Raw genomic sequence first — 18,699 nt, forward strand, 5'->3', positions numbered from 1 at the left:
TCCGGTGATGGACCGGGAACTAATTTAGTCGTTTCAAAGAGCCGCCGGCTGCAGCTTCCTGGTTCTGGGGCTGGTCGGTGTCACGGCTAATGAGTTTTATGTTAATGGATGCTCCTCGTGTGAAGAGGCTGGCAAAGGGGGCGGAGCCTCGGACAGCTGTTTATGGGTTCAAAGCTTCCAGTTCTGTTCTGGTTCTACATGCAGAGGGAAGAGGATCTGATCTACACAGTTCTGGATCAGCAATTCTCAGACCCGATACCCGAACTTCTCAGCCAAACCAGAAGTTTCAGACAGAAAGAAACAGATGAACTAATGCGGGGTATCCGCGGGTCTTTACAGTCTTAAATTAGTTTTTCCAAATTAAAGGCCTTAAAAATCCTTAAAAATGATAAATAATCCTTAAATAATGTTTCCAATGGTCTTAAATGACCAAAGACCCAATAAACAAGATTCTTTTATTTCTATAAAATTTTCGTGAATTTCTAGTTAGTGTTCATTATTTTTTGTGTACGATGTTGGCGTAAGTGGAACCGTACACATTCAGCTGGTTGTGAAAGGGGAATATTTTTGGATGAGCACATTAGCTGGTTAAGCTAGTGGGAGCTTGCGCCATGGGGAAGTGCAAATTTAATGGTAACTGGATGGCTAATCCCACGATCGCGACGTGGTTAGCACCGGTTCCTGACAATAGCTGGAAACTATACTGTAGCTTAAATTTAGTTTAAAAATAGCTTAAATATGGTCAAAATTGCCTTAAAAAAGTCTTAAATGTGGCTCCCTTAAATCTGCAGATACTCTGTAATGAACAGGAACAAATCAAAGACCTGAGCAGAACCAGCACCAGCACCTGAAGACCAAGGACAAATGGTTTGTTGCAGAACCAACCAGGCTGCTGGTACCAGCAAATCTAAAGGACCAGTTTAAACTGGTTCTGTTCTGTGCCGACTTGATTCTGGCTCATCCCTTGAGTTAGGAACCCCGAGTGATTTATAGTCAGAGAAAAGAAAAGTTCCGAGACCGTGTGTGATGGGAAACTCCCTCAGACATTCCAGAGAACTGTTGATCTAGAACCAGGACAGGATTGAAGGAGTACCCGTCTGCTCAGAGGGAAATAAGGAAGAGACGAGAACCGTTCTGGACCGGATAAGGAGTTCCGGTCTGCTAATACTAACCTAGGTTCTGGTTGTGATCAGCTGTTGTTAGGAATCTGAGGTTTACGTGAATTATGTTCAATTTCAGCTTCCAACTAAAACCCTGGAAAACAGAATTCACTGTTAATATTTATTTTCTGTTCCATCCAGACCTCAGAGGGAAATGATTCTCTCTGATGTTCTGTCATCTAAGGCAGCTGGCAAGAGTTAAGCATACCTCCCTGCTGATATGGACTCCTCTAACTCCCTCTACCTTGGCCTGGGACTACAGCTGGTCCAGAACGCAGCGGCATGACTTTTAGCTGGTTCTAGGAAACGTGACCACAAAACTCCAGTAATGCCGACCCTTCACTGGCTCCCTGTGTGGTTCAGGATCAGATTTAAAATGTTGCTTTTTGTTTCGAAGTCCATTCACGGCTTGGCTCCAGCATACATAAACCAACTACTGGCTATCTACAACCCTAACCCTCTATCCCCCGTCAGAATCACGAGGTCCAGCTCACCCTTTACGCCCGAGACTTGTCTGAAGACCCGCGGTGACGCAGCTCCTAGGTTGTGAAAACCTTCCACTGCCTCTGAAGTTCACACACAGTCTGGAAAATTTTAAGTCTCTACTTGAGACGTTTTCACATTTATTTCACTCAAAACCTAAAACACACAAACATAAGAATTCAGTCCAATCGTAGAATGACGGGATAGAGCAGATAGAAGAGAAACTCTTATTGGTCACTGCCCCTTTTTTAAGCTAAGAATGTATTTGACTTGGTTTTTAATGACAGCTGCCCCGTGCATCTGTTTGTCTTAGCCTCATTCACGTTTGCTTTTTATGATTATCGTGTTTTTGGTACCGCCGTGTAATAATTCTTGTGTATAACGTAATGCGTTGGTTCTGTGTGTACAGCACTTTAGGTTGTGCGAGCCACATTGAAATGTGCTCTGTAAATAAATTCACATCGACTTTGACCTTGATGCTGAAACATTAAGGTCTTAAGTGGATTTGTTTATTTTGATTTTTAATTTTTTTTATATTTTATTTTTCAGGTTTTTAGTCAAGCCATATAATCAAACATACGCTTATAATCAAAATAAGAATAAAAATACTAAACTTAAAAATATAAAAAGACAAAAAGAAGAAAAAGAGAAATTGTAAACAGAAAGGTATATAAAACAGTTACTATTAAGCACATTTACAGATGATAGAGCAAAATTACATTAGGTATGTTTCAGCACCAGTCATTAATCCAAACCCTTTCACCAGCTAGATAACCTTGTAGCGGGTTAGGAAAGGTCTGCAGCTCTCCTCAAGCTTGCTGCGACAGCCAGTCTTGTGTGGATGTAGCAATTCCAGTTGAATGACATGTAGCATCTCTGTGAGCCAGTGTCCAAAGGAAGGTGGGGTTGTAGATTTCCATTTCAGAAGAATGAGTTTTTTAGCCACAACTATCCCTAACTGTAGAGCGGTCCCCATGTGCTGCGCAGCTGAGGAGCCAGCGAAGGACATCCAACAATTGCCAGTGTGGGAGTGTGCTGAACGTCACTACCATATACATCTTCATTTAGAATCTAAATGAAGATGTATATGGTAGTGACGTTAGATTTTTTATCATTATTATTTGTCCCACGAAGAATCTCAGAATAGCAAATTTTCATTTTAGCTAGGGGCTGCACGATAAAAGGAAAACCTGCAATATGCGATAACAGTGATTAATATTGCGATGACGATATTACTTGCGATAAATAAAAACTTCACTCAGGAACAAAAATAATCAAAAACAAAGAAATAAAAAAATTGTAAAAATGAGAAAAGCAAAAAATGTGAGGAAAGGGAAAAATAAAATGAAGAAGAAAAGGCGATCAGTGGATCCCGGGAAAAGCAGAATCGGCAAAAAGAGCAGAACAAAGCTAGCTTAGGTGTTTGCTAACCATCAAAATGAAGTGCTGCCCACCTCGGGGCGGGCATCTAACCTGTGAGAACCCACCAATTTGGCCAAATGGATGAAGAGCTCTATTTGATTTGTTAAAAAAACATAGTACTTCCGTTTGATTGACAGAACGCGTTATGTTTAGTAAACATTTGAGCTGACCATTTATTGCGATATTTATCTGCTCTTTGCGATATGCATATTGTGCATGCTGACATCATGATAACGATATATTTATGATATATTGTGCAGCCCTACTTTCAGCCAAATTCCAACTGGAAACGAGTTTCCTGTTTTATTTCAAGCATATTTAATTATGATTTGTTTTTAATTATCCAAAAAAGTCAAATTGTCTGTGAGTCATCATCAGGTGTGTGTGTGTGTGAGTGTGTGTGTGTTTGTGAAGACATTTAAGAAAACAATGAGAAGTGAAATATAAAAGGTTAATGACGCATGAATGAAAGATGAGCGAAACTCACGAGTAGAAGAAAGAAACAATGAATTTTGCATTTGATGCATGTCTGTGTGTGTGTGTGTGTGTGTGTGTGTGTGTGTGTGTGTGTGTGTGTATGTGTGTGTTTAAAATGCTGATATGTTTCTGATTGAACTCTTACTGGTGCTAAAAGGCTGCTGAGCAGGGGCGGCGTTAGGCCCGGCTACTTGGGCTGAAGCCCCGGATCTAAAACGTGGAAGTAACATGCAGTACCAAAGTCCAACAGAGAGGGAGCAGCTGGCAGTAGTTTGTATACAGCCTGCCTGAGCCTCCACCACTGAAGAAGAAGCCCTTCAGCAGTCGGCTTCTTCTACACTCTCTGTCTGAAACGCATGAGTGAAGATGGACATAAGGACGTTTTTTAGACCAAAAGTACGGCGACAGAACCCCAGCTTTGATGAGACTGGTGTTGACTCAGGTTTGTGAGTCTTATTTGAAAATATTTGTTGTGCTGCTGGTTTGCCTAAAGTTAGCTTATCAGGTAAAGTTGTTGGAGAAAGAAAGGGAATATTTACTATCATCTCACACTAAACACTAACAGGAACAATACTCTGCCCTGAAAATGCTTAATATGTAGCTTCAGATTAAAAATTATGTGGTACAAGACAAATATATATGATGTTGACTAATGCGTGTGTGTGTGTATGCGCGCGCACACGTGTGCGTGAGTATGTGTGTGTGTGTTAAGCCCCGGATCTTCTTCAGTCCTAAGTCCGCCCCTGCTGCTGAGACTTCCTGACCCAAACGGATCCGTTAGCGGGTCGCTGTTCGGCTAAGAGGAACCAGGTTCTGACTGATCAGAACTTTGAAAAGCTTTACTGGACAGGCAGGGTCAGGATTAAATCAGCTGTTTGGAGCTTCTTTGATGAAACGTCTGAGATGTTCTCCAGTCTAACCTTCAGTCTAGATTTTCCTTTGAAAAGCTGCTCGCTCCTAGCCTAGTGAACTTGACCAAATTCTTGCTTTGCAAAGTTTGGTCTAGACACGCTCCATTGGAACCTCCGCAGCTCCTACCAGGACTCTGGCTAGCCAATCACAGCTCTCTAGAGGGGTTTCAAACACATAAAGAGCTGTGATTGGTCCATAATGGTGGGCCAATCATAGTGCTCTATCTGCTTAGTGAACAAATCACAGAGCTTTATCCGCTTTGTGGGCCAATCAGGGCACTCTATATGCCTGGTGGGTGGGATGATGCAACAGTGAAACAAGAGTATGTCACATTCATTGTCCAGTGGAATGCGGAGATCATTTGAAAGACAACGGTAGAACCCGCCCCGCAACCGAGAGCTGTCAATGGAGCGTGGCCAGACTAAATAATACATTTATTTAGTCTGGCTTGCCAGGCTAGCTCGCTCCTGTTTTGTGTGAAGCTTCTTAAAAACCATTTTTATTTCACTTCTTCAGCCTCTGATCAGAGAAATGGGGTGTACAGGGCTGATGAGCTAACGGCTAGTCTGCTGTCATCTTCAAAGGGATCATAAACAAAATGTTAAGCATTTACACCACCATTTCATGTTATGCTTTGTTTCCATGGAATTGTTATTTCCATGGAATTCTGTGGTTATTTACAATTCTGTGTCATTGCTGCAGCACTGCTCTCCAGGTCGACCAAGCAACTCCTCCTTTTGGAGCATTTCTAAAATGGAAAATGTGGGCGGAGTTAAACTTGCTCTTTAAGACTAGCCGTTAGCCCATCTGTCCTGTACAACACTATTTCTCTGAACAAAGGCTGTTCAGGGAGAAGTTAATGGCTTCACATAGAAACAAACTCCAAGATGTCCTAAAGATCATTTTAAAATTCAAAAAAATATTTTTACTTTCATAACTGGAGGCAGAAATTATTTTAAGACTTTTTATTTATTTGAGTTTTTTTTAACATATTTATAATTCTGAGTCCTATCTTGTTTTTCAGGTCGCGGTCGATCAGCGGAGCGTCCTCTGGTCTGTCCACCAGTCCCCTCAGCAGTCCCAGGGTAAGTCTCCGCCCCCTCTACGTGCTGACTGGTTTCCCACAATGCACCTGGCTGGCTCTGCTGGCATGCTTTTAACTCACCGATCTGCTCATCCACCTCAGCAGCTGCTGAGGACTTCATCAAAGCCTGTTGGACAGAGCAGAACCTGAACTTTCAGGTCCAAATTCACACACTCTGACTGCGATGATGCTCGTCACACAGAGCTTTAGATGAAGTGGATCCGGATCCCAGGGAGGCCTGAACTCCATGTCAGATCCGGTGATTTGTTTCCATCCAGAACAAACTCATATTTTAGGCAGATTAGAAGAATGGATCCTAAATCTGCTGCGGTTTCATGTCTAGATTAAACAAGTTTAAAATCACAAACCAGGTAAAAATCAAACATTCTCAGTTTTTTATGGAATAAATCTCTTCGTTTGATATGTTATCAGACTCTTAAAGAAAAAAAAACTGATGGATTCATGCAAGAACTTTTCCCTTTTAAATGAGGAAACTTGAGTACGGAACGTTGAGAGCGCCCTAAAAATAAATCAGTAAAACGGTTTCATTTATTTGACCTGTTCTAGTATATGTTACCCATCTTTATTTAGCTTATTTTAAATCTCCAGAATATATTTTTTATTTTCTCTTCACGCTTTCGTCTAATTTCCCATCTGACTTTTGCCGAAACGTTCCGGTCACATCCCAGTCCTGCCTTAACGTATTTCACCCAAACCAAACATCTAAGGCCTAGTCCACACGTAGCCGGGGTTTTTTGAAAACGAATATCCGCCCCTCCAAAAACTTGCATCCACACCACCGCGTTTAAAAAAAAAAACTCTGTCCACACGTACCCGGATAAATACGTTGTTAAGGACATGCCAGACCTGTAGGTGGCAGTACTTCCCCCGTTCTTAACCTCGTCCTTCGTCTGTGGTCTTCTGCAAGGAGCAGTAATTCCGCTTGCAAAAACAAACAAGCAGACAGCGCTTGGACGATTGATGGATCGGGTAGTGACAGAGGGCAGCTCTGAAAGCTTCCGTGATGTCGGCTAGTGTAAACACAGGTCGCACACGTGATGTCAGCATTTTTTTGTCGTGGAAAGTGACGTTGCGGACCTTAAAACTCCGGTTTTGTCTGTCCACACGCAGACACCCAAAACGGAGAAAACGCAGATCTTCACTTTGGCCGGAGTTTTTAAAAAGATCCGTTTTCGTGTGAAAAAACTCCGTTTTCGTGTGGATGACAGGCCAAAACGTAGAAAAATATCTACATTTTGGCAGATCCCCGGCTACGTGTGGACAGGGCCTAAATCTGGTTCTGAAGTCACATGAGGCACAAATCCAGGATGAAAGTCTCTAACCTATCAGGGTTCATTTTGATTCTCAACTTTCACGTCTCCGAACTTTACGGTTCACAGAAATAATTTCTCTAAAAGTTTTAATAAGAGTAAAAGTCAGCCGACTGGACCAGACTGATTTCTTACCTGAAATTAATTCACTGCCTTTTTTTTTAAATGTTGAAATTTGAGACGCCTGATTGCGTAAAAACTTGGAAAAGAGGAACTATTTATTGTAAGTGTGTGTCGGAGCAGGTTAGATCATCTAAAACTATTTAAATGTTGTTAAAACCTTCAGTTGTTTAGCCCAAAATGTTTCGTTCAGTTAAAAAATAAAATGTGTTACTTAAGAAATACATTAACCTTCATGAATTTTATTTTTTTATCTAAAATTTTAAACTATTAAGTCAGAATTGATACCAATCATCATGAGTGGAAAACTCAAAGCAGGTGTGGTTTGTGATGGCTGCAGCTGTAGAGCAACTTTTGCATGAAGCTTTTGAAGAATCCAGATTTGTTTAATGTTTCTGAGGAAAAGACGAGCGGTACGGACTCTGATCTGCTGAGTCATCCCAGTGCTGAACGTTAGCGCTTAGCATGCGCCCTCGTGGGGGTGAAGCTAAACCCCGTTGTCACTTGCTGGTGTTTAGGGATGCACCGACACTTCAGGACCAAATCAGCACCAAACTAACTCCGGTCCTTGATGTTCGACAGAAACGTCCCAGAGATGTTTGATCCGATCAGTTATTTGTTGGTCAGCAGATTTTATCGTCAGTGTCAGAAAATAAACGTGTCAAGAGTTTAAACTTAATAAAAATGATGTTTTTCTGTTTGGTAAGACTTCAGAAACCGGATCAGCGCCGGTCGGAGTTTTCCACCCAGAAATTTAGACTCGGTGCACCCCTACACCATGACTGCTCCACTGCTGCCTCCTGATTGGCTGATCACTGTTTTTCTTTCTTTCTTGCACTCTCACCACGCCCTGCCTGCTCCACCCATCTTTCTTCCATTTCCTGCCGTGTTTTTGTCATTTTTTTATGGAATGAACTTTTATTGGGCCATGGTGTTCCTCTGGCTTTCTCATTGGCTGTTCCTGCTGTCATGTGTAATGGTGCATGGCCAATCGCAGCCCAACAGGCGGTTTTTCATCCCGCCCCAGTCCCCAGACCTGTGTCAGTCGCCCAACTGCAGCCCCACCCACTCCCATGAGGTCCGCCTTAATGGGGTGGGGCCACGTGCGCCCAACACCTACCATCCAAAGATGGGGTCCCCCCTCATGCACCCACGCACGCAGACCCTCCCCGCCAAGCCCAAAGTGTCAGAGAAACCCCTGCAGACCACCAGATCCAACCCACTCCCCACCACGGTCCAGACTTCCAGCACGCCCAACTCGGCGCCGTCCACACCGAGCCAGCCTCTGGCTCCCTGCATCCCCAACAGCCCCCGGGTCCGGCGACACCCTCCCCTCACTGTCCCCCCCAAACTCTCCATCCCGCTCTCCCCTGTGCCCCCCATGTCTCCCCTCCGCCGCCACCACCTCCACCCTGACCACAACGGCAAATCTGTCCCCATCACACAGGTAACCCCCCACCCCTCCCCCAGAGGAAGCCCCCTCCCCACCCCAAAAGGCACACCGGTGCACACGCCCAAGGACAGCCCGACTGGCACGCCAAGCCCAACGCCGCCGCCGAGCCCCTCCATCGGCGGGATGCCCTGGAGAACGCGCCTCAACTCCATCAAGAACAGCTTCCTGGGATCACCGCGCTTCCATCGCAGGAAAATGCAAGGTACCAAACTCCTGATACCATCTGGTTTTTATCAGCGTGATAATCCACGTAGCTGCGTGTTACTGCGTCCGACTGCAGCTCAAAGCGTTAATCCTCTCTGAGCTGCTAATCGACGATCAGCTCCACCTGCAGCTGATCTCATCAGCAGAAAAACGCCTCGTTACTCCGAGAGGAAAAGTTTGGACTGACGAGCTGTTTTTATCACACCCAGAGAAACGTAAACGATTGACCTTTGACCTTTTCTGAGTCCACAGTTCCCACCCAGGAGGACATGTCCAGCCTGACTCCAGACTCTTCTCCAGAGTAAGTACTGCCTCAACCCCCACATCTCCTCGTGGATGAAGAAATAAATCATGTTCGGTTGAAGTTTTAAATCGGCTGTTTTTAACCGTTAGTCGTGCCCTCGGAGTGACGTGCATGTCGCCTGTGACTTTTAAAAATAAACTAAAGATGGCAGAACGAGGGAAAAACACACTGGCCTTTCATTAAGAACCCCCCTCGACCCTCACGGTTACAACGACGGTTCTAGTTTCAAGACTTGTCACTCCTGAATAAATCATTTTATTTCCACTGACTTCCCATGTTAGTCATGTGACTGACCCATCAACTAGATTAGGTTTGAATGTTGCTTAACCAGCCTGACACCGAGACCTTTTACAGTCTCATAATTTACACTCTGAGGTTTAAGTCACCACTAAACCGCCCAACCTTGCCACCTGTTGACATAAATGTGTGACTTTAGTCTTAAAATGTGAACTCTGGACAGCGTTTTCCCGCTTTTCCCATCTGATTAGTGGTTTGTGTTTCCTCTCTCTAGACTGGCTAAGAAGTCGTGGTTTGGGAACTTCATCAGCCTGGAGAAGGAGGAGCAAATCTTCATCGTGATCAGAGACAAACCTCTCAGCTCGATAAAGGCCGACATCGTCCACGCCTTCCTCTCCGTAAGTCTCTTCAAACTCAACTCATTTCATTACAGTTTGGAGGGAAAACCGCTCAGTTGTCACGTTGCAGTGTGATATGTTGGTGACTGATGCCTCAAATAGCCAATCAAATACAGCGAATGACAAAATCTCCCCTCATGGTCCGTGGCAGGTTCCCTTCACGTTAGAGAACCCGTCGAGTCGAGAACATCGCGCTGTGACTCGTGTAACTGTAACTAATGTCTGTGGTAACTGTCCAATCAGGTCTTCCATAAAAACTATTTTATAAGCAAAATGCTAAAAAGATCAGAGATGATCTTAAATCACGTTCCTTGAGTTCACGCTGCTGAGATTCTCATTTTCCCTCTTCAGCTCAAAACAAAACTTAAAACAGACTTTTTCTTTATTTACTGTTTAACAGAATCAAACGAGCTACAAAATAAATAAAAGGTCAAAACATGAAAATAAAATTAACTAAAACCAAAAAATCTCAGAACCAAAATTAACTCAATCCTGACTAAATATAAAAACAAGTCAGTTTTTCCCCAGAATTAAAGAACACAACACATTTGACCTATTTCAGATGTGTGTGATTTATTTACAGGCAGAATGAAGTTTGGCCCTTCTGAGTTTCCGTAGAAACATTTCAGATAACCTTCTGTTTGTTAATAAAATGTCCTTAAATGTCGGATCTGAACATGAAGCAGCCTGATGTGTCTACAGACCATAATACTCCATTCTTCCAGATCCCCAGCCTGAGCCACAGCGTCATCTCTCAGACCAGTTTCCGGGCGGAATACAAGTCCACGGCCGGTCCGACGGTTTTCCAGAAGCCGGTCAAGTTCCAGGTGGACATCACCTACACGGAGAGCACCAGCGCCACCAAGGAGAACGGCATCTACTCCGTCACCTTCACCCTGCTCTCAGGTACACACACACAATGAAAGCACTTAAAAGCATACAACAACACTGCAGGTCATGTGACTCATGAAGATTCGGACAGCTTCCCCTTTCAGGAATTATGTCGATGACGATAGTCTGGTCCATTTTCCCACCTGATGAATTAATCTGTAGAATTTAGGACTTGATGCTTCTTCTGCTCCTGGTAAAGGATTATTTATGAGTTTAGCTTTCATTTGGAAACGCTCTGGAATTCCAGTGGGGATGCTGTATTGTTCCACAGTTGGGAAAACTGTAAATGAGACTCTGTAAATTTTCTGGTTCTGATAATAATCTGCTGCTCGTTAAAGCCTGTTTAGTAAAATTAACGTCAACATTAAGTATAAATAAACAAACTGGAATATTTAGTGCCGACTAAAAACTTCTGGTCTCGCTGGCGTTTGGACGTTCAGGTCGGGATTAGGTGGGTGGTTTTGTAGATGATCTAATCCGATTCTGGTAACAAGACTGGTCTGGAATGCTAAATCTGTACTTGGGAATTTTTTTATGTATTTTAATGGTTTTGTGTTTTTATTGGTGTACAGAGCTTTGTTTGTCCTTTTGGACACATGAAAGCGCTTTATAAATAAAGTTGATTTGATTTGAAACACGAAGCCCCAACTGAGCCAACACGACCGCATGGTGAATATTTTATCTCCACCTTCAGCAAACGTCCCAACAGGAGCCACCGCGCACACGCACACATACACGCACATACACACACACACAAACATGCATGCACGTACGCACACACACGAGCACGCACATACACAAACATGCATGCACGTACGCACACACACACACACACACACACACACACACACACAAACATACACAGGCAGGCACGCACACACACACACATACACACACGCACACACACAAACATGCACGTACGCACACACACACACACGCGCACGCACATACACAAACTTGCATGCACGTACGCACACACACACACACAAACATACACAGGCAGGCACGCACACACATACGCACGCACACATACACATACACAAACATACACGCACGCACACACATACACAAACATGCATGCACGTACACACACACGCACACAAACATACACAGGCAGGCACGCACACACACACACACACAAACATACACACGCACGCACGCACGCACGCATGCACACACACACACACACACACAAACATGCATGCACGTGCGCACTCACATACACGCACACAAACATGCATGCACGTACGCACACACACACACACGCACACACAAACATGCATGCACGTGCGCACTCACATACACGCACACAAACATGCATGCACGTACGCACACATACACGCACACACACGCACGCACACAAACATACACACACACACGCACTCACAAACATGCATGCACGTGCGCAATCACATACACGCACACAAACATGCACGTACGTACACACACACACACACACACACTGCCATTTAGTTTCCATCTCAAGTATTTTGTTCTGCTCCTCGTCAGCCCAGCGAGACACCGGATGTAAACGTCTAACACAATTTTTTGGTAGTTTCTGCTGCATATTAAGGTTTTTCTGCTCCTGCTTCAGGTCCAAGTCGGCGTTTCAAGCGTGTGGTGGAGACCATCCAGGCCCAGCTGCTCGGCTCCAACGACCAACCGGGAATCCAGCCGCAGATATCTGGTAAGTTTCCCATCATCCTTCCTTCTCCTAACCCTCCTCAGCTCGGATCGGCTCGGCACACTGCTTTCAGCACATGGCATCTCCACGTGCATGTCCCTGCCAACATATCACGGCGTGCACACCAACACGTAGCGCGGGTGTCCACGGGGATGCTGACGGGCACTCTGCTGCTGTAATTCACCGTGCACACACAGCATATTTAACAACTGCACGCGTAAAGATGGAGGAATTCACCAGATCTGGAAGAAAAGAAGAGTTGTCTTTGTTTAGTTTGTTTGTTAGTGTGGCTCCTGTTGTCTGTCTGTGGTTAAGTACTTGATAATGGTCCCCTCTGGTGGTGAAGCAGAGCAACTACAGCCCCATCATTCCAGTCTGCCACAGAAGGGAACGGTTATCAGGCTTCTGTCACCCCCACCCTGCTTCCTCCATGCCTCTCCACCCCGCCTCTCCTCATCCACAGCTTCTGTCTGAAACGGATCACCTGCATGCTGATTAACCCAAACACACGCAGCTCGACCAGCTGGTTCTGGGCTAACCGACCCGCTCCAGTCAGTCAGGAATCTGCGTGTGTTTCATGGTTCTGGAGCTCACGCCACCGGTGTTCAACATGGGATGCATGACAGCAAACACACCCATGGTGTTCAGTCCACTCAGACAGGATCTGCATGTCCGACCCCTGGTGACCTTTTCCGTGAGACTCAGTGAATGGTTGAAGCCTTCAACCTGTCTCCGAGTCTTTCCCTTTCCTTCCTCACAGCCACTGGATCTCGGGATCTGTCTAAAGCAAACAGCAGATTTCTGTCTGCTCTGTTTGTTTTTACACAAATGTTCATTTGTGGTGAAGATTATAAAGACACGACTGCTGAGTTTTCATTTGTGGCTTGAAAGCAGCATCCTAAACCATCCCATCCAGTAAGCAGATCTCACAGCATCCGAATGGGAGACTTTATATCTTACGTGGGATTTTGTGGAAAAGTTGAGAACATTTTTTATCGTAGGGATTGTAGGTCGTTCTTTGACCTCAGTTTGGAGACAAGCGAGCTAACGGTTAATCACTGTGAAACAAAGCCATCCTAGCATATAGTCTGGTTACGGCCCAGAGCTTGTTGTGCAGAATCTACGGTTCTTTCAAAACTGTCTCTGCGTTCAGTGAACAGGACGTATTCATTAGGGCTGTAGCGAAGCCTCGATGACGTCGACGGCTCGATTCTAAAAATACGTTGACGTCAGATCTGGAAGTCGACGCACCGCGCCCACTTTTGCACCCCCAGGAGTTTGTAATAGAGGAGGAATCTGCCTGTTTTTCCTCTAGTTCGCCCTCTTCTCCGCCTTCACTAACATCTCCACCAAATACCGAAGACCCGGAACAACGTCCGTCCACTACTAGATTCCTTTCCTGTTTTGCCCGCCTTCGTCTCCCGGCAACGGACAACAACTTCCGGGGTCAGATGCGCTGCTCCGTCTCTATCGCAGATGTAGAAGATCAGCGGGAGCGTTTCTCCCTTCATAAAGGAGCTTCTTTCAGACATTAGGAGAGCTGTTTTGGTGCTAGCAGTCTCTCCTCCGTGCTAGTCTGTTTGCTGCTGGGTGTTTTTGGTTTATTTAAACTTGGTAACTTGAACTTAACGTTGGTAAAGCTACTGTTAGCATTTCCGCTAACAGCTTCTTACGTTTGGATAAGCTGTTAAGTTTTGGTTTAGAGTTCATATTTTTTGTGGCGTAGATCTCCCTTTTATTACATTTAAAGTGTTTTGGGTTTTCGGTTTAGTGTAAAATATCACCTTGAGTTTGGTTTAACCGCCCAGTTCAGAGTTTGGACCTTTGGAGATCCTTATTTTGGTCCAGAACCCTGTAATCTTTGCCCAGTGGGACATCCCTACTTATTTGTACTTTTGATTTAATTCCCCACAGGCAGAATTAGTTTTATTATTCCCAACCTGTGGATGGAAAGATTTATGATTTTTTGTAGTTGTAAATAAGCCTGATCATCATTTTAACTTTTAAATCCCACGTTATTGTCCCTTCCTTTTTGCACACGAGCCAAACTCCCCAGGAAGGGTCGTAACACCACTCGCCTCACGCACATAAGTGACCAAAACAAAGCAGCATGGAGACACTCCGTCTTCTACCACCTCTCAGGCAGCAGCCTGCACTCCCAAGTTCTACACGTCACCAGAACATAACCAACCGCAACACAATAAAAGCAGTGTTATACAAAATGGCAGGCCTGTAGTGTTTATTCTCTTACAGTAACCATTTATCAATTTTTTTGAGGAATTTATTTGAGAATTTTTGGTTTTTATTAACTGTGCAATAGAAAAATAATCATTAGATTAATTGTCTAAATAGTCATTAGACTATTCGATAAAATAATCTTCAGAATAATCGTTTTAAAAATAATCGTTTACCCCCAGCCCTAAGATTCATAGCTACAGAAATCCATCAATGGGGCCGTCCACCATGCACCGTGGCAGAAGAGGAAGAGCTGTCTAGCTGCTTGTGTCTCAAAAGACCAAGTTTAAATCGTTGATGTCAAAGCCGTTCTTGAGCCGACACTATTGTTGTTTTGCTCTGCCGTGGTGCGTTTAAGCCCGTCCAACATCCCTCTACGGACATCGAGACTTGTGGTTGGCCAGACCTAAAAAAATTTGGGCCAATGGTTGATCAACCTGCTGCTGTTCTTCCTGTAAAAATGAGGAATTTTAGGCCCTGTCCACACGTAGCCGGGGATCTGCCAAAACGTAGATATTTTCCTACGTTTTGGCCTGTCATCCACACGAAAACGGAGTTTTTTCACACGAAAACGGATCTTTTTAAAAACTCCGGCCAAAGTGAAGATCTGCGTTTTCTCCGTTTCGGGTGTCTGCGTGTGGACAGACAAAACCGGAGTTTTGAGGTCCGCAACGTCACTTTCCGTGACAAAAAAATGCTGACATCACGTGTGCGACCTGTGTTTACACTATCCGGCATCATGGAAGCCTTCAGAGCTGCGCTCTGTCATTACCCGATCCATCAATTGTCCAAGCGCTTTCTGCTTGTTTGTTTTTGCAAGCGGAATTACTGCTCCTTGCGGAAGACCACAGACGAAGGACGAGGTTAAGAACGGGGGAAGTACTGCCATCTACAGGTCTGGCATGTCCTTAACAACGTATTTATCCGGGTACGTGTGGACAGAGTTTTTTTTTTTAAACGCTGTGGTGTGGATGCAAGTTTTTGGAGGGGCGGATATTCGTTTTTAAAAAAACCCGGCTACGTGTGGACTAGGCCTAAGTTTACGTAACGAACTTTCACGACATCGGAGTTGTTTTAAGCAGCGATTAAGCAGATTTCTGAGCCTCAGACCAGCTGATGCTTTGGTACATCTCTAGTTTAAAGGTGACAATAGTCCTCTAGACCCAGCTCACATACTACAACTGTTGAAAGCTTCCTGGTCTTTAGATCGGTGGTTCCTAAAATGCTTTCTGACCCACATCAAGAGTTTTAAAGAAACTGGAACCACAATAACTAGAGAGCCAATTTCTATCCAGAACCCAGCTCCCTGTCACACGAACACAAAGTCTCTCCAAACTGAGGTCGTTCCCAACATTTCCACAAAAACTCACCTGAGAAGCTCTGAGCTGGTCCTGAGATGCTGATCCTAACAAGTTCTACAGTAGCACTGTAGCTTAGGCAGGAACCCGGTTGCGCTGGTGGTTCTGACCCTGTCCTCTGCTCTCAGATGGCTCTCAGCCTCTTTGTCCAGTAAATCCTCCAAACGCGGTAAGACCCAAAGGCACTGGGAGCTCCCAGTGAAACCAGTTAGTCTGGCTGTTAACACACCGTGGAGGCCCTTCACCTGCACTAACACGTGTGCCTGAGTGAGTGAGAGCTGTCGATAGTAAAGTTCATCTCAACAGATCATAGAAGATGAAGATAAGCTACTTCCACAGCAAATCTAAAACGCTAATTCAGACAAACCGTTAAGGTGACGTTAGTCAAGGTAGGCGGGGCCTCTAGAAACAGGAAGAAGTTCTCTGACCAGAGCCGTACTCGTTACTAGCCAGATCGCTAGCGGCAAATTGGTGGTTTTTAAAACGTTTGCTCTAAAAGTCTCTTTGATCTTCCAGTTTTAACCAAATAACGTCACAAATACTACGTAGCAGCATCATTCCACCTGAAATTTATGTTTCCCCAATTAAGCAGATTGATGCAGCAGCGTGGTAACTCTGGCATTTGGCTGAAACTTAACAACCGGGCTCATAAAAAAATGTCACAACAGCGTTTTTACTGAACCTGACAACCATCGCCTTAATAACATAATGATCACATTCTTACGACGTACAAATGTAAACAGTGGGCGACAGTGGCACAGGCGGCCGCGTAATCAGAAGGTTGCAGGTCTGTCACTGTCGTGTCCTTGGGCAAGACACTTAACCCACCTAGCCTGTTGGTGGTGGTCAGGGAGACTGGTGGCAAATGTGGCTACAACGTAGCTCATCACCACCAGGGTGTGAATGGCTGTGTTATAAAGCGCCTTGGGGGGTTCCAGGACTATAAAAGGCACTATATCAAAGACAGACCATTTACATAAATATATTGTAAGAACAATATTTCACAAGTTTTCTCGTTATAACGTGACGAAGAGAATAAAAAAACTGTTAATAAAACTACGTAACACATTGGTGTGACTTTCTATATTAAGTGTTATTTTAAATACCAAAAATTAGCAACTAATTAGTTACTGATCTGGCCAGAGAACCTCTTCCTGTTTGTAGAGACTCCGCCTACTTTGAATGTCATCAGCAGATCGGGTCCTTAGACAAACAACTGAAACATCACTTAAAATATTAATCAATTAAACTTTGTCTGCTTAAAGGGACTTTACGGAGTTTTGAATTTTTATGCTCACGATTGCCCCCTCAGGCCAAAAGCGAAACTGCAGCTTCAATAGTAGGCTCGTGCACGAGGCGCGCATGCTGTACGTGCACACTCCTTAACAAAAATAACAGCTGAGACAGTCCCTTTTGTGTGTGTGCGGGGGGGGGGGGGTGGGGGGGGGGTGGGGAACAGAGGACAGGAGAACGCGCAGCTAATTAGTTAAATAATTTGGTTCTGTACCTTTCTCTTCAGCACAGCTGACAAAGGTTTATGATGGGTCAGTCCTCCTGCATGCTCAGATCATACCAAAAAAAAAAAACTAAATGAACTATGTTCACATCCAGAATCAAACACAGGTCTTCTGCATGGGAGTCCGACGTCTTACGAGGTGAGCTACACTCTAGTAATGTTCACGGTATCTGTAACATTTATATCCTTGATGACAGCTGAAACAACGTCAAACCAAAGAACGGTTCGGAGCGAAAATGGCTATTTTGTTGCTAATTTGCAGAAAATATCTAGAAGAATGTAGCTAAGGGTCCTCAGAAATGTAGCTAGGTTCATCACTAGGCGTTAGGAACAGCGACAAAGTGGCACTGCCTCTCTCTCTGCTGCTAAAGCTACGGATAGCAAATGCTACGGGCGATGCCTGAGCGTGAACGCGCATGAAGCAACCTGCTCGACCCGAGCATCTCTCTTTTTCTGTGATTTTACAGAAAAACAGGCAATCACAGTAAAAATGCCAGGGCTCATTCTACAGGACCAGGGCATTGCAGGAGAATGTATGAAGAAGAACTTTTATTATTTCTATACATGTTTTGGCTGTCAAACTTCCATAATGTCCCTTTAAGTAGAGAACAACAGCTAACTGTGAATGTTGTGAAACTACGGAGAATCTTTCTTTGACTTTTTGTCGATGTGAACTCTAAACACCTAGTGGTGCATTTCTGAGTTAGAAAGTCAAATATGTTTTGTTTCAGGAAGTGTTTCTACTCTAAAGTGATTTAAAGGGGCATTAGGGAAGTCTGACAGCCAAAACATGTATAGAAATAATAAATGTCTTCTTCATACATTCTCCTGCAATGCCCTGGTCCTGTAGAATGAGCCCTGGCATTTTTACTGTGATTGCCTGTTTTTCTGTAAAATCACAGAAAAAGAGAGATGCTCGGGTCGAGCAGGCTGCTTCATGCGCGTTCACGCTCAGGCATCGCCCGTAGCATTTGCTATCCATAGCTTTAGCAGCAGAGAGAGAGGCAGTGCCACTTTGTCGCTGTTCCTAACGCCTAGTGACAAAGCTTGCTACATTTCTGAGAACCTTAGCTACTTTCTGTAGAACTTTCTTCTAGATATTTCCTGCAAATTAGCAACAAAATAGCCATTTTCACTCCGAACCGTTCTTTGGTTTGACGTTTCAGCTGTCATCAAGGATATAAAAGTTACAGATACAAAGGATGTCACTGGTGCTGTAGCTCACCTAGTAAGATGTCTGACTCCCATGCAGAAGACCTGGGTTCATTTCTGGATGTGAACATAGTTTATTTAGAGTTTCTTTTTTACATTAATGGTATATATTTTTTTACAGTAAGATGCCCAAATTTTTATTTGAGACTCGCCGAACAGCATTAAATTCACAGATAAAAAAGATGTGGGTTCAACTTTCATTTTGGAACAATTTTTCA

General features: G+C 44.2%; 2 protein-coding genes across 13 annotated transcripts in view; one reads left to right on the top strand and one right to left on the bottom strand.

The window, feature by feature from the left end:
* The window catches only part of LOC107381556 (serine/threonine-protein kinase BRSK2), a 147,769-nt gene that overhangs the window by 111,194 nt on the left and 17,876 nt on the right, over positions 1–18,699 (top strand). For 6 of the 11 annotated variants that reach the window (XM_070555113.1, XM_054731937.2, XM_054731939.2 and 3 more), the window contains exons 14-19: positions 5,479–5,539; positions 7,987–8,644; positions 8,899–8,947; positions 9,462–9,585; positions 10,311–10,491; positions 12,071–12,163. In XM_070555113.1, the coding sequence (XP_070411214.1) occupies positions 5,479–5,539; positions 7,987–8,644; positions 8,899–8,947; positions 9,462–9,585; positions 10,311–10,491; positions 12,071–12,163 (1,166 nt within the window). The remainder of the gene's footprint in view (positions 1–5,478; positions 5,540–7,986; positions 8,645–8,898; positions 8,948–9,461; positions 9,586–10,310; positions 10,492–12,070; positions 12,164–18,699) is intronic. The other 5 variants (XM_054731940.2, XM_054731943.2, XM_054731941.2 and 2 more) reach the window with 1 other exon arrangement.
* LOC107381557 (ankyrin repeat and BTB/POZ domain-containing protein 2) overlaps positions 10,257–18,699 on the bottom strand; it is a 40,587-nt gene continuing 32,144 nt past the window's right edge. The window contains exon 18 of one of the 2 annotated variants that reach the window (XM_015953302.3): positions 10,257–10,481. The gene's annotated coding sequence lies outside the window, so the exon portion shown is untranslated. Of the gene's footprint in view, positions 10,482–12,276; positions 12,403–18,699 lie in introns of those variants that run through there. The other variant, XM_054731936.2, reaches the window with a different exon arrangement.

The sequence above is a fragment of the Nothobranchius furzeri genome, chromosome 9, assembly GCF_043380555.1.
Source record: "Nothobranchius furzeri strain GRZ-AD chromosome 9, NfurGRZ-RIMD1, whole genome shotgun sequence".
Classification (NCBI taxonomy): domain Eukaryota; kingdom Metazoa; phylum Chordata; class Actinopteri; order Cyprinodontiformes; family Nothobranchiidae; genus Nothobranchius; species Nothobranchius furzeri.